General features: G+C 40.1%; 1 protein-coding gene across 2 annotated transcripts in view; it reads right to left on the reverse strand.

Moving 5' to 3' along the window:
• sns (nephrin adhesion molecule sticks and stones) overlaps nt 1-24,105 on the reverse strand; it is a 644,988-nt gene that overhangs the window by 274,474 nt on the left and 346,409 nt on the right. For both annotated transcript variants that reach the window (XM_083111946.1, XM_083111947.1), the window contains exon 2: nt 38-172. In XM_083111946.1, coding sequence (XP_082968072.1) covers nt 38-172 — 135 coding nt within the window. The remainder of the gene's footprint in view (nt 1-37; nt 173-24,105) is intronic.

The following is a 24,105-nucleotide window of genomic DNA, read 5'->3' on the forward strand; positions in this document are numbered from 1 at the left end:
AATATTCAATAGCGAAAAGTAGAAGTTGTTTGCTTACCTAAGGCAAAGCCATCCTTCGTCCATTGCACCTGTCCTGCTTGGTTTCCAATCTCACACACAAGCGTGGCTTCTCCTCCTTCGTGTACCCTGACGTCCCTGGGTTCGATTCTGAAGTACTGCTGTTGAGCGGACGCTGCAAGAAAGGAGAACAGATGTTACGCTTTCGTATAATTCAGTAGTTTGGACATTGAATTATGCTAGGATTATAATACCTTTCTTATCTTGTGAGTCAATTCTAGTATATGACGCAATTTTGTAATATCATGAAGTGGTTGTGGACTAACCTGTAGACTTGTTTGGACACAGAGGCGTCTCGTGAACGCATGCGGTGCTTGTTGCGCATGCGTCAATAGTGGGGAAAAAGACAGCTTGCTCTGCGACGACATTAATGAGCATTTCTACATTCTAATTTCTTCATGTAGGAGAAATATTTATTTTACACGAGAACGCTCAACTAAGCTTATATTACATTTCTTGGATATGAAGTGAAAGAAAGTAATAATTCTTTTCCCACAATTGACGCATGCGTCACTTCAGATCCAAGAAATGTAATATAAGCTTATACGGCGCACGCTTTTAGAAGGAACATGAGTTCGGCCAATACCCAGCCAGTGCTACTGCGCTGTTGCCAAACTAACTGCTAGCGCAAGGGAAGGACAAAAAATTCGCGATGTGTCCATTATTTTGATAATGCATGCACAGTATATATGAGTACAGTGAAATAATATAGTGAATATTTCTACACGGGATTATAGAGAAACCCATACCTGAAAGAAGCTTCAAGGTATTTATTCATCACCGCTCTCGTCGTCTTCCTCGGTCTCCGTGTCACTCATTTCACTGATTTCCGAGTCACTCTCCAGGAGGTTAATGATTATATTTTGTACCCTTGGTGCCTGTACTACTGGTGCTAGGTTTCGAGAGTGACAATATTTAAAATAAAAAGAACACACACTATCGCACAAAAGGGCTGTATTTAATCTTTTCACAAACTGTTCTTTGTGGCGCACGAGTGAACGATTTGCGAGTAATTTTACACCGGCCTTGCTACGAAAACGCTGAACTCAAACTGACCCAGGCTTTCAATGTTCGAGAACGCTCAGAACAATGAAGGGTCATTGTTTATATCGAGACGAATTTAACACCCACAGTTTTCTCTATCAGACACAACTCAGCTGCGTCAACACAGTGGCAACGAAAAAAAAAAAAAACAGGCGGAAGGAAATGAAAGGTGATGTTTCCCGTGTTTCTTCAAGGAACGATAACTCCGGCTGTAGGCGACGGAAATTTATGGGACTTGGACAGTCAGGTTCAAAATGTCTTTCTCCATCTTATGATGAACCTTAAAGTGGCGAGTTTTATGAAAACTTCTTGCGCGCAAGAAAAATACAGAACACGGCTCTTAACTTCCGCGCCGCAGTCTCCTAACTGTACAACGTTGCACTCCTGCCATTGGCTGATCGCCACGCACACCCTCTGTGTGGCCCCGCCCGATATCGCTTCTAAAAGCGTGCGTCGTATAGTTCAGCGCTCTCGTGTAAAATAAATACTTCTCCCATATGAAGAAATTAGAATGTAGAAATGCTCGTTAATGTCGTCGCAGAGCAAGCTGTCCTTTTTCCCACAATTGACGCATGCGCAGCATGCACCGCATGCGTTCAGGAGACGCCTCTGTTTGGACATTATGACCAAGGTTATAAGAAATATATATGCTGGGTAGGTGGACTGTTTCTTCGTGATGACGTAACGACGGTACAAGGTGAATTTATCCACGAAACGAATACCAAATCTATGCACTAGTGTTGCACTATGTAGATAGAAAAAAAATGTCAGACAACTGAACACACTTAATCGAGTGTCAGTTTCTCCATAAGCTATAAACCCATTTACCGTTTCCGACTTCAGATAAATTGAATATACTGACGCGATACTTTTTATACATAAATAAAAACTATTGCCAGATGTTTAAAACAATTTTTTATTTCAATATTTTACAATATAAATTCAAAATGTAATGCAAATAAGACGCTCTACAATGTGATTTTAATGATTTTTTTTAAAATCGCATTATGAGTTTCATTTCGGCAGCCGACCAATTACAAAAGCTTGTCACTTAAAGTCGCCGCCTAACCGTTGAATGGCGCTAGTGTCTTTCACATTCCTTTTCCCATAGATTATGCTAACATTGTTACCTAGACGTCAAACGTTTAATATCTGCATATTGCGACACTCTTGTATTGCCGCTAGCAATTACCTACATTATTGTACAGAACATCCTTGCCTTGTCTTACTTGGAACATACGCACATATTCCCATGCACCATTTTTTATCGTGTGTTACATATTGGGCCTCGGCTATAGCGTAGTGGCTAACGATGTTACTGAAGCTGTCCCGGTTTCGATTCCCGCTTAAAGTATATCGCACAGCCGTTTATATCCCGTTCTAAACTGTATATCCAGCACCGATTAGCCTATCTGAGCATAAAGCGGACTTAAACTTTTTACGAGTAACTATTTACGAGCAGTCATATTTTTCTTTAGCTTCTTCTTCCAGCCACGTCTTATCTTTCTACCATTGCCACGTCGTCTGCATAAGTATACGTCAGAAGGCTTATCCCAATCCTAGGCACGCCACTTGGTGATCTGTCGATTGCAGAAAGACCTTGCGAGCTATCACGTGGGTTCTTTCACCAAAGACGATGAAGCGAGCGAGACACCTCGATTGTCGAATACATAATATATAGAAGCGTATTGCATGTGCAGTGCTGCCATCTCTGGTCAAGCGCGAAACTACTTCCAGTGTTTTACGTTTTTTTGTAAATAAAACCCGCTTCAAAACAGTTCGAAACAAAACTCGTACAATAACAGAGCTTCTATGCGGGAGCCAGATCATTCATCCGTTCTTCACAAAGGCTATTATAATTGAAATGTACGTAAACGACGAAAGAGCGATGCCTAAGATAAGAGACATCTGTTGTGCTGCTGCTGAACTACTAGACCGTTATGTACTATGCTTATGGAGACAGTTTGAGGCGTCCTGTTCTCAACCGTCTTTGGCTCCCACCAACTCAGAAGAGACACGTGAATTTCCTCTCTGCCAGCCAGACTTCACAGTTTTCTTTTTTGTAGGGAATTAGAACCTTTGTGTGCTATATTTACAGAGGAGGAGGGGGCACATAAGAAGCAGTGTTTCAGATGGGGAGAGGGAAATAATTTACACTCTAAAGGCTTGCATGACTTGATGCTCGCTCTTTGGAAGGACTCTTGCACCAGCACGGATAGTCGCCATGCTTAAAACAAACATACAATTGGCAACAGCCCTATATGATGGATCGCTCAGTGGCGGGAACTGTACCATCTGGTCTATAGTCAAAATTCAATAGTTGCAACTGGGACTATCTCTTGATTTTCTTCAGTTTCATCTAGCGGGCCATTCTAAGCCATCTTCGCATAGCTATGATGTGAGAAGTGTGTGGAAGTCTTGAGTGCTTTGCGGATCTCAACACAATGGACCATAATGCGCAGCGGGGGTCTGCAAGCAAGATGAGCGCTTGGAAGTCAACCCTAACATCCGATGCCGCAAAGGAAGGTTGGGAGAAACACGGGTACGTAAATGGGAACCAGATATTTCGACCAATCCGATCCTCTCATACATTTTTACATCAACCGCAAGTCTTTTTTTGTGTGTTTGTGTGTGCGTGTGCGAAACTGAGCAACTCTGGCATACGCTGGAACGGAAAGTGGGGGGCTTTGGTTCGTTTGAGCGGGGGGGATGGGGGCGGTTACCCCCATAAACAAAGCAGTTTCAGTTCTGATTGCACTCGGGAGTTTCCTCCACCACAAAGAGAGCGGCCGTGTTTCAGTTTTTCGCCGCCAGGGCGGATTGGTACCGTCAAAAGCTTCAACATGGAAATACTATCGAATCTTGTTCCGAACGAACGGTTTGTTGCTGAAGCGAAATGCTCAACTCCCCCCCCCCCCACCCCACCTCCGAAACAGACAGACCCTTCTTTGTGTTCCGAAAGTACAAAGCACATCAAAGTCTATCATATCGATGCTAGGGAATAGAGGAAAATTGAATTTGTCTGTTCAGTCAACAAGTACAAAAAAAAAGAAGTATTAATCTCGGATTGCTTACGTACCAAGATTATATTGTTGGTTCTTCATGGTTCGTTTGTTGCACTTACTAAGCATTTGGAAATAATTTCGGTTGTGTATGCAACAAGAGCGCCCATAATATTCAAAATCATGAACGAAGTCCTACATCGAGACAGAACGCAAGCGGCTCTTTTTGCTAATCTTAAAACTGTAGAAATCGTAACTCCCGAGACTCTGACTAGAGATAACTCATGGTATTTATTTTCTTCTCTTCCACACGCTTTGATCCTTCTCTGTAATGACACTCAACCAGTGATGTGCCGTAGACTATAAGTTTACATCTACATGCGTTGTCTACACGTAATCTACGCGTAGATTACATTGGGTTGTAGTTTACATAGACTACGTAGACAATCTAAAGTGCATTAAAATTAATTTTCAAGGCTTTCATGAAAGGAAAGTGACATTTTCAACTATATTGATTCCTAACGAAATGAGAAGAATACTATTTACAACAAAATTGCTCTTCTCTTCTATCATCAACTATTGAAGAAGATAAATAGTATGCAAAAAACAACAACAGATGGCAGTCGTGAGGCAAAAGTGGCCTTTTCCCATAAACACTAGAATATTTCCTATATTAGGTTTCTTTCTAGGTGAGAAATTGTTCGAATTTGGAAGAAAGAATATGAAAAGTTCTCTTCACACATCAGCAACTTATACGCAGTATGATTTTCTTTTAATTCCACGGCGCCCTTTGTTAAATTATCACCTTTTGCCATGTTGTTTACATAGATTACCTAATCTGCTTGTATAAAATAGTCTACGTGTAGAATATAGACTATCGTTGTTTACGCGTAGACGCACATCACTGCACTCAACCCTTCAGTTAAACAAAGAATACCCTCCGCCCCCTGTACGCAGACACATTGATTCGGGTTGGACTCTTAATTTAACTAAGAACTCTTGTACTACAAAAAGCAAGAACGATAAGTATTATCATTCTAAGGAGGCCAGATCTAATTAAGCATGTAAAATTATCTAGCAAAATTTTAATTTTTAATATTGCTTTCTGGTGTAAATACATTAGTGGAGAGAAACCTCTACAATTTTAACACTCCACAATCACTGACTGACGCAATAGTAAATAGCTAAACATTATGCAAACAAAAATTACAAAACTGTTTAAAGCACAAAAATCGAGTATTGCAAATTTAGTACTTTTGAATGTTCTAGAAGTCTGTATTGAATTTATGATCGGAATTATTACAACTAAAAAAGTGAAAGTAGGTATAAAGATGTTAAAACAAGGTGAATTGATTTAAATCAGGTGATTTCTTTAAAAAAGAACACCGATTTAAATCACTTTAAATAAATAATTTATAGAATGACGCAAGTACATAAGGATTTTGTAGATATCAGAATTGCTCTTGGTGAAAGTACATTAATTTCGTAATCATTTAATGGTGTATATTAGTCTCTAAGAAAGGAAACGAAATATATGTACTGATGGTGTGAAGCTCATACGAAAGGAAATGTAATATGTAAAGTGTAATCTCATTTACATTTATCTTGATTGAAAAATCAATAATTTTAATGGACAAAAATTGCAAATATTTTGTGTAGAAAAATATACAAAATCTAATCATGTTAATCCGTAAATAGTGTCATTATCATTAAATTGTAAATATACATTGTAGCTGATATTTTGCAAACTATAAATTAAAAAAAGGCCAAAATTCAGCTACAAAGAGGGGTGTAAGGGGCACCTTCCACGTAGGCGCCCAAAAGTCAACCTAACTTCCACGTACTATACCCTGGACTGCATTTTGCAGACGAACGAGGCTCTGGCGATTGGCACTATGGCCAGTATAATTTTGTGTGTGTTGTCCTGTGTTTTGTCCTTATTTGTGCTTCGTGCTCCTTTACAGCCTCAGCTTTTAACAGAAGTCAGAATATTTTATGATTTTAGTTATGCAACGTTAGAGTTGTTATTTGTAACGGTAAGGGGCTGGACCCCGTATAACGCACCCAAAATTTTAAATTCAAATTCAAAATTCAATCAGCTACAAAGAGTGTAAAAAAAAATTAAGTTACAATTATAGAGTACATTCAGAATGTTTTATTTTCATTTAAAGAAAAGTTACTGAAATTATTATAGTTTCACTAACACCCTCATCAAACATTTCAATAGTAGGTTCATATACCGGGTGGGCCATAAGTCAGTTGCCACTAAAAATCGTTAAACTTTGTTTTGCCTAGCGTAGTGGAAGTCAGTTGTGAACTTGACTAGTGCGCATTACCCAGCATTCTTATATTGGGTAATACGCACTAGTCAAGTTCACAACTGACTTCCACTACGCTAGGCAAAACAAAGTTTAACGATTGCTAGTGACAACTGACTTATGGCCCACCCGGTATACAGTATGAGAAACAGACAAATGTATATTTACATATATTTTAAATTTACTTCAATCAAACTGTTCAAATATTTTACAAAGCCGTTCACTAGAAAAAGCCTTAAAAAAACATATATCTATATGTATGGTACCAAAAATCATACAAGGAATTTTAATCGTGGGTTTTAAAAAAAAAATCTAAATTTTAAAAATCCGATTTAAATTTTAAACAATTTTGAAATAAAAATTGTGATTTTTATCCACCCTGTCTTCAAAACAATTTAAAATGGTAATAAATATGGTAAAATATGAACAAATTAGTTAAAGTAAGTCCAAAGACGCATTTGCAAGTTTGTCTAGATTCGTTTAAACCCCGTCCTGTGTTTGCAGCAGAACGATGCACGAAAGTTTTGAAAATCTTAACACCACTGCTATAACACTACAAAACCTAATATTTCTTACTGGTTCCTGTGTGTTAAACTGGTTAACTTGAAAGAGGCTTGTGAGAATACACCTTCATAGTTGAAAGAATCAGGAGGAGATGGAGAAAATATGTGCCAATCAGCGTCGACAGTGGCGCATCTTGAATAAAGAAATGGCCCGGGAAAGGTCCGTGCAATTTCAATATCAAACCTAAGAAGAGCATGACGTAATATTTGAGTTAGGATTCCGACCGCGACAGCCAAAATCTCCATCTATTGAGAAGCAGACGAAGCATAACCAAGCCTTCTGCGACGCGCTATGCAGTCAGAATGAGAACCTGAGTGAGTGCAATGTTGCCAGCTCAGAAACTGAAAAGAATTCCGGGTACAGGTGTAAGAAAAGGCGGTTACAAATATAGATCTCGATAGAGTAGTGAAAGTTGAAGAAATTTCCCATAGATGGCAGCACAAGCACAATGAAAGAACAGTAGCATAGAGCTAAGTAGAATAAATAGTATGTACAAAATGCACAGTAACGGGTTCAGTGAAATAAGAACGTATAAAAAGAAAATGTTTATAACAAAAAGTGCAAGAAGTCTAGCCACAGTTGGATGTAAAACCCTAAAGAACTGCAGCAAACGATAAATGAAAATTACTGAAAGGGAATTTGTTAGTCTGTTGTGGCAGTAGCAAAAAGTAGCAACACCCCCCTTTAGTAAATATCATCGGATTAATCTACATTAGTACAGCATTCCGACCAATGGGACCACCATCCCAAGTCCAAAGAGAACACAACAGAATAAATAATCAAGCGAAGGTCTCATTCTGACGGCGTTTCCAGTGCCTGGCACAGAAACAAATTGGGTGTAGGAACTCCTATTAAAACTGACAACCTCGCATCATTTTGACCATGAATTGCACGATCATAACCCAGAAAATACTAATTACATATGGAAGCGTTGTATTTCGAATCTACTGTTGCAAACCTGTAAGTACTTTGACGGCAAATGTAAACACCAGAATGAAGTTTCTTTTTTAAAAAAATGCTTGTAGCAACCTTGTGTAGGTTGGAACTGCTGGTGAATGTTATGATACAAAACACTATTATTGACTTAACGAACATGATGCAAATGTAAACTCTCCACCGAAGTAAACAACAAGACAAATGACATTTCCACTACGCGCATGACAGCGTTCTGTTGTTTTAACAAGCTCTGCACAAAATGGCACTGTCTCCGAGTCAATACGCTTCCACGACGGAACAATACGTACACTCCAGAACAAGAGTACAATAATTGAAGACTACAGGGGGGAAAGAAGGTACGTCAGGTTTCCATAATTGTACAGAATAGCACATTTAAGGTTTAAAACCAAATAATCGTTAATCTTATTGATGTATGTTCTTCATTACATGTATTATGAAGCAAGCGTATATTTCTTTGTATGAAAATGAAATATGAAAGAAATTGATTCAAGAAGAGTACAAAAGTTATGACAAAAACTTTCTTAATACGTATAACAGTTTACATAATTATGAAGTGGTTCACAAATTCACTTGTTCGGGTTTAGGCAGTGCTGTCCTTAATGTTTCTGTCCCTTAGGTCCATGTGGCAGGTTTGTGTAGTAAACCTGAGCGCCTCTTGTGCAGAACACTTTCAATTCCTGAAGATCTTTGAACTTTTCGTCTGATATTTGTAGAAGTCCCTCATAAGGTCTAGCAGGGTGTAGAAATTCGTTAGATTCCAGATGAGGAGCAAGGCTTCTATTTTTTTTCTTCCCGCGCACGATTGTGGAAATCCTTACTGCATTGTAGTGTTTCAGATGCATCATCAGACGGTGAAGTTACTTTCGTAAAATTACTTGCCTCCCTTTCCCCCTGTATTCGACTGATTTACCTCCTTCTTCCCCTGTAGGAGAAATCTTCAATGATTAAATTTCACAGTGACTAACCTCCCTATTGTTCTGACATTGAGTCCACATAAACTACATCATTGAAGCTACATGAATCTGCTGTTAACTCATTTTCGACAATTTACTGACTTGCCTCCTTTTCCCCCTGTAGTCTTCAATTCCGAACAGCTGGAAAATAACTGGGCGAGATTGCAACACTGATTTTCAAGGACGAGGACCAGGGGTGGGACGCACCAGTAAACAATCCCACACCGAAAATCTCCATCGTATTCAAATGTTTGATCGAACTTCGAAGGCCATTGAGTTCTTGCCATCGGGCCTGGTACTCGTTCAAAGAATAAACTTTTCTCGGAATAAATTCATCCTTGCAAATAAAATCTCGGGGGTGGAGATGTGGGGGGGGGGGGTCCTCAGGCATACAAGCGCAGAACTTCCCAATTTCCATCCTGCAGGAGGACCCCCCCGCCCTCCTTTACTTCTTTTCACCTTCCCTCAGGATGAAAGAGAAAAAAGACGAGAAGAAGGGAATTGGTAGGGAACGGCAAACCAACCCTGACATCCGCAAATTCGATTACCGTAGAAATATATTCGGAATCCTAAGCCATAACCGCTTCCTCTCGGGTCGCTCAATATCCGCCCATCGACTCCCGAAAGGGGCTTCTTCTTTTTTTCAAATGCTGGGAAGAGAGGGGCTGCGGCGACACGCACGTATATCCGTTCCCTCAGACCAAATTGATATTTATTGCCTTCAATACGGAACGGTGGATACGGAGCTTTCGAGTATACACTTTGCACCGTTCTGAATAAAATTAGCCACGCTCAGATTTGAATCTTATCTCAGTAGAGATTGAACGGTACAACAACGCATATCTTTTTAATATAAATTACTTTGAATGTGCAGCTAAGCAGGAGGAGTTACGCAGGCGTGAAATGTCCATAACTAAAACCCCAGTACATCCTAGTTTCTTACAGATAAATTAAGAAGACGCACAGCTCGAATTTTGCTCTTTATTAACATGCCAGCCATAATGATTGGTTTGGTTTATTTTACTTCGCTTTTCTGCCACTTTGACTAATCACGATAATGAACATGGGTGATATTGATGAAGGGACACTTACAAAGAACACCCATGGCCAGGTCGGGATTCGAACCCAGGGACTCCTGGCGTCCTAGCGCTCTGTGCTAACCACTCTGCCATGGAGGTCGGCAAAACATGCAAACTATAAGCGTTTCTTGCGTTGCATCTATAACCATTTATACAAAAGGCTTAGTTACGTAACTCAAGAACCCCTTACAATTTCCATGTTGGCATAAAACAAAGACTTGTTAAATAAGATAAGGAAATGGTTACACTAAGAGTATCAGGAAATTCCAATTTTTTCCAGGATTTCCAAGACGAAATGGGGATACAATACATATGGGATTAAAATTTTGGATAAGGTTCAATTCCCTGTTTACAATCTTCAGTATATCAAGCATGAAGTTAAAAGAAATATCTCAATATTTTATTTTAATTTTGATCGCCATCTTTGATTACCCTGGGTTCCAACTTACACTTACATGTTGTGGTCCAAGATAAGTGAAAAGATCCAAATGTTTACTTTTAAAAGATGCTTGTTGTTAAAGGACGAAAGACAAGCAAAGTGATATTAGACTGCTTTCTTGTGTGGGAATAAGGGCTAGGATGAATGTGATTGGGAAGCTCTATAATTAATAACTATCATTTACCGTGTGTTTCGTATTTTGAAGTTCGTATCAACCACATTATATTCTACATGAATTGACCGAGAACATGGAGAAAATGAGAGAATTCTGTGATTTTCACGATTTTCTAGTGTCATAACCCTGAATATATTTTAATTCTTCACCTTATTCAACAACCCTATACACAAGCGCCTATAATTTGACATGAGTTGAGAGTACTAATCTTTAAATATCCTTGTGACAGCATAGTTTGCAACCAAAAATTAACTTTTAGAGAAATAAAATCTATGTTGGAAACACTAACAGAATAAAAATGTACTCAGACGTGCCTATGTTGACGAGATGTTCGCAAAAGTAGATTAAATGTAGAATCCAAACTACTGTGCAATGTGCCTGCATAAAGAATCAAGTAAAGCTATTTACCTAATTGTGTGATATGCATTAGGGCGAATATGAAGAACCTTGGTACAATGTCTAACTTCCTCATCCAGTTAAGAACTGTAGGTCTGTTACCTATTTTCTTGTATTTTAAAGTAGCATCACATACACCTTTGTCTGTGGTAGCATCAGTAAGAATTTCATTTGGAGAGACTGATCTAACCCCTGGGTCTGATGCAACCAGCATTGCACAAGACATAACGGGTTGCAGAAGACCTAGGATACGCGACTACTGGAGTATCATCTCCAGACGAGAATCACAGATAAACGTTTATCTCTGCGTAGATGCTTGAAAATAAGGATAAAGAGAGACTTTCTTCAAATTCATAAAGTCAAATAATCCGTGAGTTTCATTGAAGTTCCTCGCACTGTGATATTAGGATAAACAGTACTGGCGGAATACGAGATTTTGTTCGGGTGGTCTCGAGGGTTAATGGCAGATAGAATCTGCGGTTACGATTGTACCTCTTCTCTCTTTTTTCTTCTTTTTTCTTATAATTTATTATTTCTTCGTATGCTTCAAAATATCTTTATCTTTTACTTTCTATCCATTTCCTTTTTCTTCTCCTTTTGCTCCAACTTTATTTTTCTCGTCCATTTGATCTCTTTCTTTCTCTGCTACTATCATCCTCTTTCCTGCGCTGTTCCTCCTCCTTCTCTATTATTGCTTTCCTCCTTCGTTTCTCTCTTTCAATCTGCCTCCTCTTCCTCTCTTTCATCTTGATTCATTCTTATCTTCTCGCTTTCTCTATCTCTCACGCTGTACCTCCTTTTCATCCTTCCATTCTTTCTATCTTCCCTCTGTTTCTTTCTTCATCTGTTTTCCAATCTCTCTTGATCTCTTTTTTCTTACTCTTACTAAATCTATTTTCTCCCCCTTCATATTTGTTTCTGTTTCCCATCTCTTTCTTTCTTTCTGTGTTCCTCTGTTCCTTTGTCTCTCCGTTCTTCTGTGTGTAATTCTAACACTACTATAAATGATTTAGAAAATGTATTATGTAACATATTTGAGCGGGCTCACTATTTTATAATGAGCTACAGCCCACTCTCGCTCCCCACGTGGCAACTCCTCTGAAAAACAGTTCGTTTTGCACGCGCATTCTAGTTTGGAACTTCTAAATTCGTTCATCGTGGGGGAGAATGAAGCGAAACGAATTACCTAAATATAGATGGAGCTGGAGGTTACGGAGGAACTCGAGGGACCTAGCTCGTAACAGGAGTTCGCTGTCTCCGCAGGAGGTTAAGTAGTTAATGCATCATTATGGAAAGCGTCGGTGCTTCGGTTTCGCGCAACGACGACCCCAAAAAGAAGCGTAACACGAAAAGCCGTAACCCGGCTGTTCGGAAACGATTAACGAAACGAGAACATATATTCAGGCTGACTTACGAGTCGGCGCGAAAACGACACTGCTGCATGTCTTATCTTCCTATCACCTAGTTACCCAACCCTGGAGCTTATGTTAATATCCGCTTGCAGCGCTGCAGTCGCGCCGCGGGATACTGATAGCCGGGGCATCCTTTTAATTGGCCGTGTCGTTGAGACTCATCGCGCACGGAAGAAGCCGGCGAATGGAATATTCGGCGATGGGAAGTGGCAAACAAACACATAGAGTTTTATGTGTTTGTGGAATCTCCCGACAAATACGGTCTCGGAGGAATTAAGTAGCTACGTGATGGGGAAACGGGAAGTGTATTTATGGAATCCATTAGCCCATTTAACTGGTGCAGACATTTTGGAATAAGCTTGTATGTGACAAGTAAGAGTCGAGAGAACGGTTTCGCAGACAGTAGTCCTTGCTCCGACTGCTACTATCTTAATAGGTTCTAACATTGGAGTCGTGGGGGTGTATGTGTGTGTGTAATATATATATAAAAGAGGCATCGACGGTGCCACACTAGAAATAGAGCAAATACTTGTGAATAGAAGAAAACTTGCAATGCAGTGACAAAAACTGCTCTACCTTGCACAGTCTGGCTGTAACAATGCACCTGAAACTTTTCACCGTCTGTAACATTGCATCGTCTTGTTCTGCAGTCCTGCGTGCCCTACCTTCATAACCTTCCACCATTCCACACTGTTACTTTGCACTTCCTAACCCAGTAACCTAGCAACTCTTGACACTGAAACCAAGCACCTCCTCCTCCGAAACATAGCAACTCCTGACGCTGTAGCCTAGCACATCCTGACTCTGTAACCTAGCACCTACTCCTTCGAAACCTAACACATCCTGACTCCGAAACCTAGCATCTCCTGACTCTGTAACCTAGCACTTTCTCCTCCGAAACCTAGCACATCCTGCTCGGTTACCTTACATCACCTAACTATGCAACCCTTACAGCGCCTGACTCCGTATCCTTTCAGGGAATTGCTGCATTAAATTACAAAACCCGGCTTTAACATATACGCGTATCACCCTCACTTGACAATTGCTGCCGATCATTGTGAACACATTGGGAAGATTCAATACAAAACCTAACTAGCAAAACGTTACCATGTAACACACCAGAACTAGAAAATATTCCTAGTTTCTTACCCAACAGGATTCTTACATCCATTTAGGAAGAAGGCATTACCCCGAGGAAGATTCAGAGGGTAAGATGAAGATAGTATCCCCCCTTTCTTTTTCTCCAAGCTTCAGAAAACGTGACGCTAAGAAAGGAGCCTCGGACAAGTGCATATAAGGGGCATTAAATTCTCCATCTTTAACATTGAATTCTGAATGCGGCTCTGATACGTCATCTCCCAGCTGCATAGGATCGTTTTTACATAAAGCGCCCAGATGGAGGAGGAACATAACTTCTCCAATCTTCCATAAATTGGGTCCCGGGAGTGGAATTGCATTGTGCGAAGGATCCGCGTTTTTTCGATGGAGAGAGGAGAGAGAGAGGGAGAGATTGTTAAAGCAGGAAGATGGATCCGTGGAGAAGGAAATATATAGAGTCTTTGTTGCTCTTGAACACACACTGGTGCCCTAACTAGGCGACAAAAAGGGGATGCTGAAACGAATGTAATGAACGCGTGAACGTTATGCATTCGTAAACAAGGATCGTAAAAGCACGTGACGGTAGTCCAAGTAGTACCTTTTCAAAGTGCTATTTTGCGCTTCCTTTCGCAAAGCTATGTTCTGACATTTTAGCTGCTCGAAACTTATTTATGTAAAGTTCCCTCCCATGTTTTTCCCTCGGCCATAACAGGCTCATGCGAAGATGATATTTTATTCGGGATGGCAGGCCTTTTCCTGATTCGTAATTTTCAGCATAGGAATGAGGTACTAAAAAGAAAGGCATTGGGAGCCTGCCAAGTAAGCGAGTACGGCGATGTTTCGGATGCTGTAGTGTAACGGAGTCATGCACTGGAAAGTAAGGGAGTCAGGTGCTGCAATGTAACGGAATCTGGCGCTGGAATGCAACGAAGCCAGAAGTATTGTAACGGAAGTCATGTACTGCAGTGTAACGAAGTCATGCACTGGTCAGGTGCAATGTAACGGAATCTGGCGCTAGAATGAAACGATGCCAGAAGTATTGTAACGGAAGTCATGTACTGCAGTATAACGAAGTCATGCACTGGTCAGGTGCAACGTAACGGAATCTGCCGCTGGAATGCAACGAAGCCAGAAGTATTGTAATGGAAGTCATGTACTGCAGTGTAACGAAGTCATGCACTGGTCAGGTGCAATGTAACGGAATCTGGCGCTGGAATGCAACGAAACCAGAAGTACTGTAACGGAAGCCATGTGCTGCAGTGTAACGGGGCCATTCACTGGGAAGTAACGGAGTCAGGTGCTGCAATGTAACGGAATCTGAAGCTGGAATGCAACGAAGTCGGAAGTAATGTAACGGAATTAATGTGCGGCAGTGTAACGGAGTCAGGTGCTGCAATGTAACGGAATCAGGAACTTGAATGCAGAAGTAATCAGAAATCAGAAGTAATGTAACGAAAGTCATGTGCTGCAGTGTAACGGAGTCAGGTGTTTCAATGTAACGGAAGTCATGTGCTGCAGTGTAACGGAGTCAGGTGTTGCAATGTAACGGAAGTCATGTGCTGCAGTGTAACGGAGTCAGTTGTTGCAACGTAACGGTAGGCATGTGATGCAGTGTAACGGAGTCAGGTGTTTCAATGTAACGGAAGTCATGTGCTGCAGTGTAATGGAGTCAGGTGTTGCAATGTAACGGAAGTCATGTGCTGCAGTGTAACGGAGTCAGATGCTGCAATGTAACCTAATTAGGCGCTGTAATGTCCTTCAAGCTAATGGAGTTTAAGTTTGTAAAGTAACAAGAGTCAGAAGAAGCAATCTAACTCAGTCCAGCGCTGCAAGTTAACGGAGACAGGTGCTGCATTGTGACAGTCGGGCGCTATACAATGTAACAGGCGCTGAAATGCAATGAAATCAGGTGCTGCAATATAACGGAGCCAGGCGGTGCAATTTAATACAGTTTGAGTCTAAAGTAACAAGAGTAAGACGCTGCAATGTAACCGAGCCAGGCTCTGCATTGTGACATTCAGGTGCTAAAATGTAACAAGATTCAGATGTTGTAGTTGTAACAGTCATGAGCTGGAATGCAATGAACTCAGGTGCTGCAATGTAACGGAGTCAGGCGTCACAAGTTAATAGGGTTTCAGTCTATAAAGTAACAAGAGTCAGATGCTGTAACGTCACCACGTCAGACGCTCCATTTTGACAATTACGAGCTACAATGTAACAGAGTCAGAAGTTGTAACGTAACGAAGTCAGGCGCTGAAATGTAACGGAGTCAGCCGCTGCACAAAGAACATAGGATTTTTATTGCCTTGACAAGCTAGCAATCCTGTATTATTCTGTAGAGACAGCAGCTTGTTCTGGTAGTAACAAGTATATAATTATCCAAAAAATTTACATAAGTTAATACAAGGGGAAAATGCAAATGTTTGCATTGTCTTTACGAACGGAAAACAAAATGATTTTATTTAGTTTTACATGAAATTATGGTAATTAAAGAAAGTAACAGGCTGCGATAGCATATCCTTAGTCACAAAAGCCGTACGAGAATTCCTGCTACAGTAAATTTGTAAACATGTTATTCGCGTACTCAATCAGGAAGCACTCGCATTGAGAGTTAATCTGAGTAATTTCTGGGATCGCCGTTCGAAACAGCACAAAACGACAATCACGCATCGAATTGAGAGCAATGGCTGCTTCCCTCGTTAATCTCGACACCATTGTCTCTTTTGTGCCAACGCTCTTTCGTTGCTTTCGATTTCCATGCAACGATACCCCGCCGCTTTGTTTATCAGTTCTCCCATGATGCTTTGCTCCACGTGGCAGATGACAGCCACGTAAAGTAATCTCCACCAATCAGTGCTCGTCCTTGTGCCACCCGTGGCCAATTGGACGTGGGCTTCCAAACAATATGTTTTATTTCAAAAGTCGAACCCGAAAAATATGTAGCTGGCAAGCTAGTAGTGGTACAGCATATTGTTAATGCAGTTAGGCGAAATAATTTAAGATTAAATTGCTATTTTTGCCCATAGTGGGATACTTGTAGATACAGTTTACTGAAGATAACTCTTATTTTACTCGTATTTCGGTAATGTTAAATTAGAACTGTTGAATAAGGACTAAACGAAAGCCTTCGATTTAGTTACTCATGTTCAAATCCTGGTATTGTTCTTGTCAGATTATCTACCGTGCGTCCATTTCGATCTGCAGCCGAGAGATCGGGAGAAGCGTGGCGGGCGGCGCTGGCGGAGATGCCGACATTTGCGGCCTGTAATGCTCGCTTATTTTTACGGACATATCCAGACATTTATATAAATATTGCAAAACGAGCACTAACCTGGGTTATAATTCATCATCTGTAATTCATCCAAGTTCTGCAATTATATACACAAAAAAATACGCTTTAGAAGTGACGATAAGAGTCACAGATAATAAAACATTTTAATCATAGTTTTGACCAGCAACGTCCTGCTTAAGTCTATATCCTTGAAAGAGTTTCGTGTCGATGGGGATCGTTTGGAGGTTTCGAATGTGCAACACTGTATCAAGATTACGCTGCCGACGAAACCATTAAAAGTCAATGGTTTTCGTGAGCTTCCTCGATGAACTCGATGAAATTGGGGCAGCGTTAGAAAGTTATCCAAACAAACCTCTACGCCGTGTTTCACAGGAGATGGGAGTGTCAAAATCATCAGCACATACAGCCACTAAGCTACTAAAATTAAAACCATACTCTTATAACACAGGTTAGTGCTCGTTTTGCAATATTTATATAAATGTCTGCATATGTCCATAAAAATAAGCGGGCATTTCAGGCCGCAAATGTCGGCACCTCCGCCAGCGCCGCCCGCCACGCTTCTCCCGATCTCTCGGCTGCAGATCGAAATGGACGCACGGTATTTCATCATAATCCGCCCACATTAGTGCGATTAATCCAAAGAGGTAGAAAAGCGAAGAAATAAAAAGGATATCTACAATTTCGTAAAAACAAAATTCTTTTGACTTTTTTAGGTTTTCCGGACCAAGAGCAAAAATTTTCTAGACCACGTCTTTAGGGCAATTCATGTATTTACACATATGTACAAGAAGGACACTACATTTAAGCTGAACACCACACTTAGAAACACACTAAACGAGGTTCAAAGTAATAACAAGAAGGAATACATAACATAAATTGAGCTTTTACCTAATACTTGCCATGTATTGACTATTGAAAACAAAATATTTTTTATAAAAATCATAATTATAGGATAAATAACACATAATTATAGTAAAATTTAGTAATATACGTGAATTACTCCTAATATGTTACAAAACACAAACCAACAATTCCAACAAGAAAGTGGTACATACCAATAGTCACTTACTGCACCAGATTTCTAGTTGAAAATAGTTCAAAATGTTACCCCTCTTCATAGAGTAGTTAATATGCAATTTCTACTGTAACTGCAGGTAATACTCAGCATATCAAACTGTATCATAGTTTAAAATTTCTTGCTTGTCCTTTGTTCAAGAACCTATTTTCAGTGCACTTCCACAAAAAACTTGATTTTTCCAGAAAAAAAAACAGCAAATTTCCATGACTTCTCCAGAAAAAGAAAATTCCCTGACTTTCCAGGCTGGTTTTCTACAACCAAACACTAAACAATTGAAAAGTAACCTCTCAAATATGCAACCCGTTGCTTCTTAATTGTATACCCGATTGCTCAATACTGAAGGAAGGTATGAAGCTCTGGCAATTAGCATAAAGAAATTACGTTTAAATGCAGTGAAAGGCAAAAGGTGGAGATGCATCTTTGTTTTGCAGCTAGCACTAGAGGGTAACCTGAACGCTGTATAAACAAAGATCTATTTTTGCTTTCAATTTTCATCCAACTCAAAGGGGACCGATGAAAGAAACAGGATGCAATAAAACAAGGCCACAGAAGATTTTTGACTAATTATCTTGTGTTTCGTGCAGATAATTTTGAATTCTTTCGACACATTATTAAGGATGTAAAAACTAGATATCTGTGGTTGGTACAGAAAAGAAAGGTAGACGCTCTGCTCCTGAAGAGATTCGCAAAATACGATAAAAACGAGATTAGAGTTCACAAAGATTGTAGTAAGGATCCTTCCTGCCACCAAGAATTACGATTGTTGAAAGTTGGGAAAAGTAAAAGTTAAGTAAAAGTTTATATACATTTTCTTTTAGTTGCTTTTCATGCTCCACCATAGCAGACAAGAGAACATTATAACAAGGGGAAACGGACAGTGCTGTTGCTATGAACGACAGAAAGAAACATAGATTTTAAAAAAAAATATGCGTGTGGACGGGTGATGCCAGTGGGAGCTGGGTCCCTCCTAATGGGACTTCAAAAAATAAAAAAAATATAGAAACTACAATTAGAATAATGAAAATTATATCAGTGTTAAAACAGAGGTAAGGAAATTAGTTTCATTTCAGATGCCCCTCACCAAGCCCTCACTCTCTCTCTCCCCAAACAATGTGATATTGTTTGCTATAATAATAATTATTATATTATATTATTTTATTTTGATTTTTAATGGTAGTTGCTACATTCTTATAAATTTGTTTACTTTCATTATTTAAATAAATAAATATGTCGTCACAATAATCGGAAAACTTGGGCTAAAGTGATAGCGAATTTCATCTTCACATGCCTATTAGTCTCTGTGAAAAAGAAACATGATCACGTGACATGCCACCTTAGCTCGGTATGTTAGAGTATTAAATATGATGCAATTGATATGAAGGGGTTATGTGAGGAACGCAAATTTTACCTTTGTTTACTTGGTTCTAAAAGGGAGGAGGGGGGAATCCCGACATAATCCCGCAACATTAGTTCTGATCCCGTATAATTTGTGACCTGAACCGTAGCTCTTTCGCGCCAACATCGACCCAAAAAAAAAAACAAAAAACATGTCTACCCTCAAAAATCCGGAATGATCGTGGTGATATGTGGTTTCCCTGTCGTGATCCGGCTTGTATTTTGAAGCTACGGTCCAGGTTACCATGGAAACACAATAACCTGATCATTCCCCCTCCCTTCTCTGGTGGATGGAGAAAAGTGATAAAGTTTAGAACTAGCAAATAAAGCCGAATGCAAAGTTTGAAGAACCGTGTTTACGTCTGGAAGAGTGAACATTCGTACGTTTCCCAAACATGGAGAATGACGCAGAGAAAGTTATGCATGTACGAGATGCATTTTGATAGAATTCAGTGTCAATTAGAATTCCGTCAACAATTTGATTACACAATTTTAGAACAACAGAAATAACATTGTGAAAAGTTTGCATCTCAAATAAGAATGTTTCTGACTATATATACATATATAAACCGGTCCCAAAGGAGGTCGCGGGGTGAGTGGTGCTCGACCTGAGTCAACCAGCAACTACCTCTTTCCAGCTTTTAACCTCACCTAGGGTCTTAACTTTGCCTCGTAAGGCTGATTAAGGCGGCCGGGATTTCGTTCCAGGGGGTAGCCCTTCTCGGAGGGCCAAATCCAGACTTGGCGCTGGATGTGGCCCCTTTGAGGAGACCTCCATTCTGACTCCAAAATTCATTGTTGGAATCCTATATAAATGGTTAAATAAATACAGATTCTTTGGGTGTTTTACAGGAAACAGTACGTCCCGAAAACCATGCACATACATAGGTGCGAGAACCTAACATCACATATGAGAAGACGATGACTAGAGTTTGCTGCGAAAGGATAAACATGGAATAAGACCAACAGGATGATTTGCATACGTATGATTGTTACAGCACAAAATAGAGCCATCTGTTGCACATTCTACGAACAAAAATACAGTATAATTGGCGAATTGCAGAAGAGCGCGGTCAGATTTCAAGAACGTTCTCGTCTGATTGGCTGCTACGAGCGCCTGCTGTGACGCGTCGGAAAGACAACGCGATAGTGACCAATCACGTCGCCTATTTTCACCAGTGACGCAACAGCCTCTTAAAAGGGAAGGGAGGGTGCACGCCGGAGACTACAAAGGCCTTGATATAGCACAGATTTCTTGGTAGAAGGTTCATTTCGAGCTCGTCCTGAGTTTCTTGTAGCGTGTCCGAAAAGCCAGCCGCGGGCACCATCTTGTTTTACTGCACCGCCATTTTGATTTGCAGTGTTGTCATCTTGTTTTTCGCGTTAGACTCCCTGTGGAAGTGAGGATGGTGGCGAGATTAAGATAGCTTTTATCCTTACAGCTTTGAGAACCAAGTTTTTCTTTTAAAGATATCTTCTACGGAAAACAATCATTTCTACTAAAAAACCTAAACCACCGAAAAAGAGATAGGCACTGTAATCGACTTTTCTAGTAATGGAGAAAAAAGGGGGGAGATTCGGTGATGTGACGACAAGATATCTCCACTCACAGATCAGAATCAAAGATGAAGAATAGGGTTTGAGACAAGCAAACCTCCCGGAAATAATCCCAGTCCGCCGCCTGGAGGAAATGAAGGGAAAATTCTCCATCTGGGAACGGGGTAGGCTCCTGATTGATGCTTGTCTGGAGGATCCTCTCTTCAGCAGGCTGTCGATCACTCATCCTCTCTCAGGAGCTCCCCGAAAGGAATATTAAAGAAGGAATAAACGGGGGGAAGGTGAAAGTGCTTGCCCGGAGCCATCGCAACCCTAGCTGGGGAGAGCATTAGGGTGGAAAGGGATGCTGTGCGAATCCGAGCTTTCTGCAGGAGCTACGAGTCGGTTCCTTAGGCGCTGCTAAGAGTTCTATGCGGATGATAGACTTACTCTCTGCATTTACATATTCTATAAGTATATTTTAAAAGCATCATTGTGTAACATGTCTCTCACAGATCGAAAATTACCCTATTTGAAATATCGCTTCCACAAAACAAAAATTCCCCTCACAAACGAAATATTTCCCTACTTTCACAAAAAAATCCCACGCAAAGCATAAAGTCCCTTCCCTAAAACACAAATCCCTCTCACAAACGAAAATTTCCCTATTTTCACCAAACTTCTCTCACAAAGCACAAATTCCATTCCACAAAACACAAATCCCTCTCACGAACGAAAAATTTTCCTATTTCAAAAAGTTCCTTCTCACAAAGCAAAACTTTCCCTATTTTCACAAAAATTCCCTCTCATAAAGTTAGAAATTCACCAAGTCACAAAAAAACGGAGAATAATCGAAAATTACAAATCACTTGCTTACAAACGTACAAACCTTACGTCTTAGTAATGATGCTAACAGCACTTTCTCACTTGTGACACTCGGTAACAATGAATATTTGAGTCGGAACTTCTTTCTTGCATCGTTATCATAGTCTTTAGATATCAATCAACATTTTGATCGCACCTTGTATGTATAAAATATATTAGCGGTTTTCTTCTATGCAAAATGTGTCTGTGGTTTCTAACAAATTGAGTGAAAATTCAGAGACAAAGCTGTGCACAAAAAAAAAGAAAGATGGCTGCACCTCGTGTCTTAATCGTTGCAAAACAAATTCCCTCAGGGGGGGGGGGGGACTAACTTCTTGTCATTAAAAGTTACCAAAAGTCGGTGGCCGGAATAATATGGAGAAAATTAATTAAATTCTGTTTCCCCGTAAACGGATTGAAGAAATAGAGAGGAATGGAAGAAGAGAGAGAAAAAGAGAGGAATTTAACAGAAGAACGAAAGAGGGCGGGAGAGCTATATGATGAAAAAGAATTACTTCGTGTTCCCTTCTCATGGTATCCAGAAATTACGAAAAATTTGAAATATTTGGATTAATTTCCTTCATTCTTCAGCACCGGGATAATCTTTGTATTTTAGTAATAAAGGGGGAGACATGTTTTAACTTTTCATTCCTCTCGATTTTATTCTTCCCTTTTCAATTTTTATTTTGCGTCTCTGACGGATTTTGCCTGCGACACAATGTTGGAGCTGCGATTGCAATTTGCTTCACGATTCGTGTCTGTAGACACACCCAGCTGCTAAGTGGATCCAGTTATGTTTTCGAAAAGGGGGGGGGGGATTACGTTTATTTTTCTTTAGCAGTCAGCTATCTTGCGATCTTTTTCTGCCTTCGACGTTCTTCTTTACAAAATACTTGGCCAATTGGGGTATTGACCCCACCGCCCCGCCCCCCTTTGGTACGTCACTTCCCCTTTTTGGGCCTATAGCGATTTGAACCTCATTCACATCTTTGCGAATGAAGTATGGTAAAGTTTCATTAAGTCATTCTGAAATATGTTGGCCGGGATGGTAATAAAGTGTTTGCATCAGAAATCGAGGCCGGGACATTACAAACCAACAGCATTAGCCACAAAGCTAGGGAAAATTTGGCTTTTGAAAATGTTTCTATAATTGTCACATGCAAAAAATACTCTAGCGCAGTTTCCTGTGCCGAACTGTTTGGATGAGTTATTATAGTAATTGAGTCTTATACAGGTGGTGGCAGAGCCAAATCTCCTCGATGAAGCTTCTGTTGTCATTTTCTTCAGTCATTCTAGGTGAATACTGGGAAGGTTTCTTTAAGAACCCACGATAGATCTCTTCCTTATCTCTTTATTTCCATCAGTGTTCTTTGTTTGTCCTCTGTAGCGGTTAACGTAACAGTAGCAATTATTTATTTCAGTCCGAAAGACAAGATTCTGTTAAGTATGAAAATTGAGTTGATTATTTGTGAACATCCTGTACATATACAGAAAAATTATGGCAGCTCGTAAAATAAAGATATCTTCCGACCGTCTTCAACTTAGCAAATAAAAAAGTACATGAAATATGATCCGTAGCCCACTAATACTAATACCAAACGGAGTGGCTATAATTAATCGGGTCGACTACTTGTTTTCTTTCGTGTCACTAATTCGGTAAACACTGCAAGAAGTGATGGATCGGGGCAAAAGATGGAGCAATCGTTCCTACTGCTGTTTTCTGATGGATTAGACCATCCAGAGTGATGAATCAGTTGTAATCGAAGTAGATTCAGCGAAAGATAATCCATTTGAGGCTATTTCTGCTCCAAGGCTCAATAATAACACTTCCTGCCTGTCAAACAACCCATTTTTGGTTCGCTCTCGCGGTTCTAAACATATCCCGTTTCCACAAGTAAGAGGTTCACTGTAGATCTTCATCTTGTGATAGGATAATTAGACCAACAGCGGGTGGAACTTCTAGGAGACGGAAGAAGAGTTTGCACCATTCTTCTTGGAGAACCTGATGGTAAGAGAACTATTGACAGGCCAAGAGATGGACCTGAAGACAACGGCGTCGCCAGATACTTTCGTTGTGGCGGGAAAGCTGTGCTTTGGTGATCATGTCTACAGATTCTCTTTCCTTCTTTCTCTCCATCCTTCTTCTTCTGTTTATCTCTACCTTTCCCGCCTTCTCTTGCTGTTTATCTTCCCTTCTTCCAACGTTTCTCCATTCCTTCTTCTATCTTTTTCCTCTTTTTCTCTTCCCTCTATTCTTCCATCTAAAATTCATTTCTTTAAAATTTATATTTACTTCACAGTATTTTCACTTTCTCTTTATCTCTGGAAATGTCCCATGTATTTTGGTGGGTAAAATGGTGGGTATGAACCCACTCCCCCCCTCTCCCCGCTGGTGACGCCAGGGCCTGAAGGAAATTAGCAAATTACCGGCATTGTTTCTACCCAG

The sequence above is a fragment of the Lepisma saccharinum genome, chromosome 25, assembly GCF_977018435.1.
Source record: "Lepisma saccharinum chromosome 25, izLepSacc3.1, whole genome shotgun sequence".
Classification (NCBI taxonomy): domain Eukaryota; kingdom Metazoa; phylum Arthropoda; class Insecta; order Zygentoma; family Lepismatidae; genus Lepisma; species Lepisma saccharinum.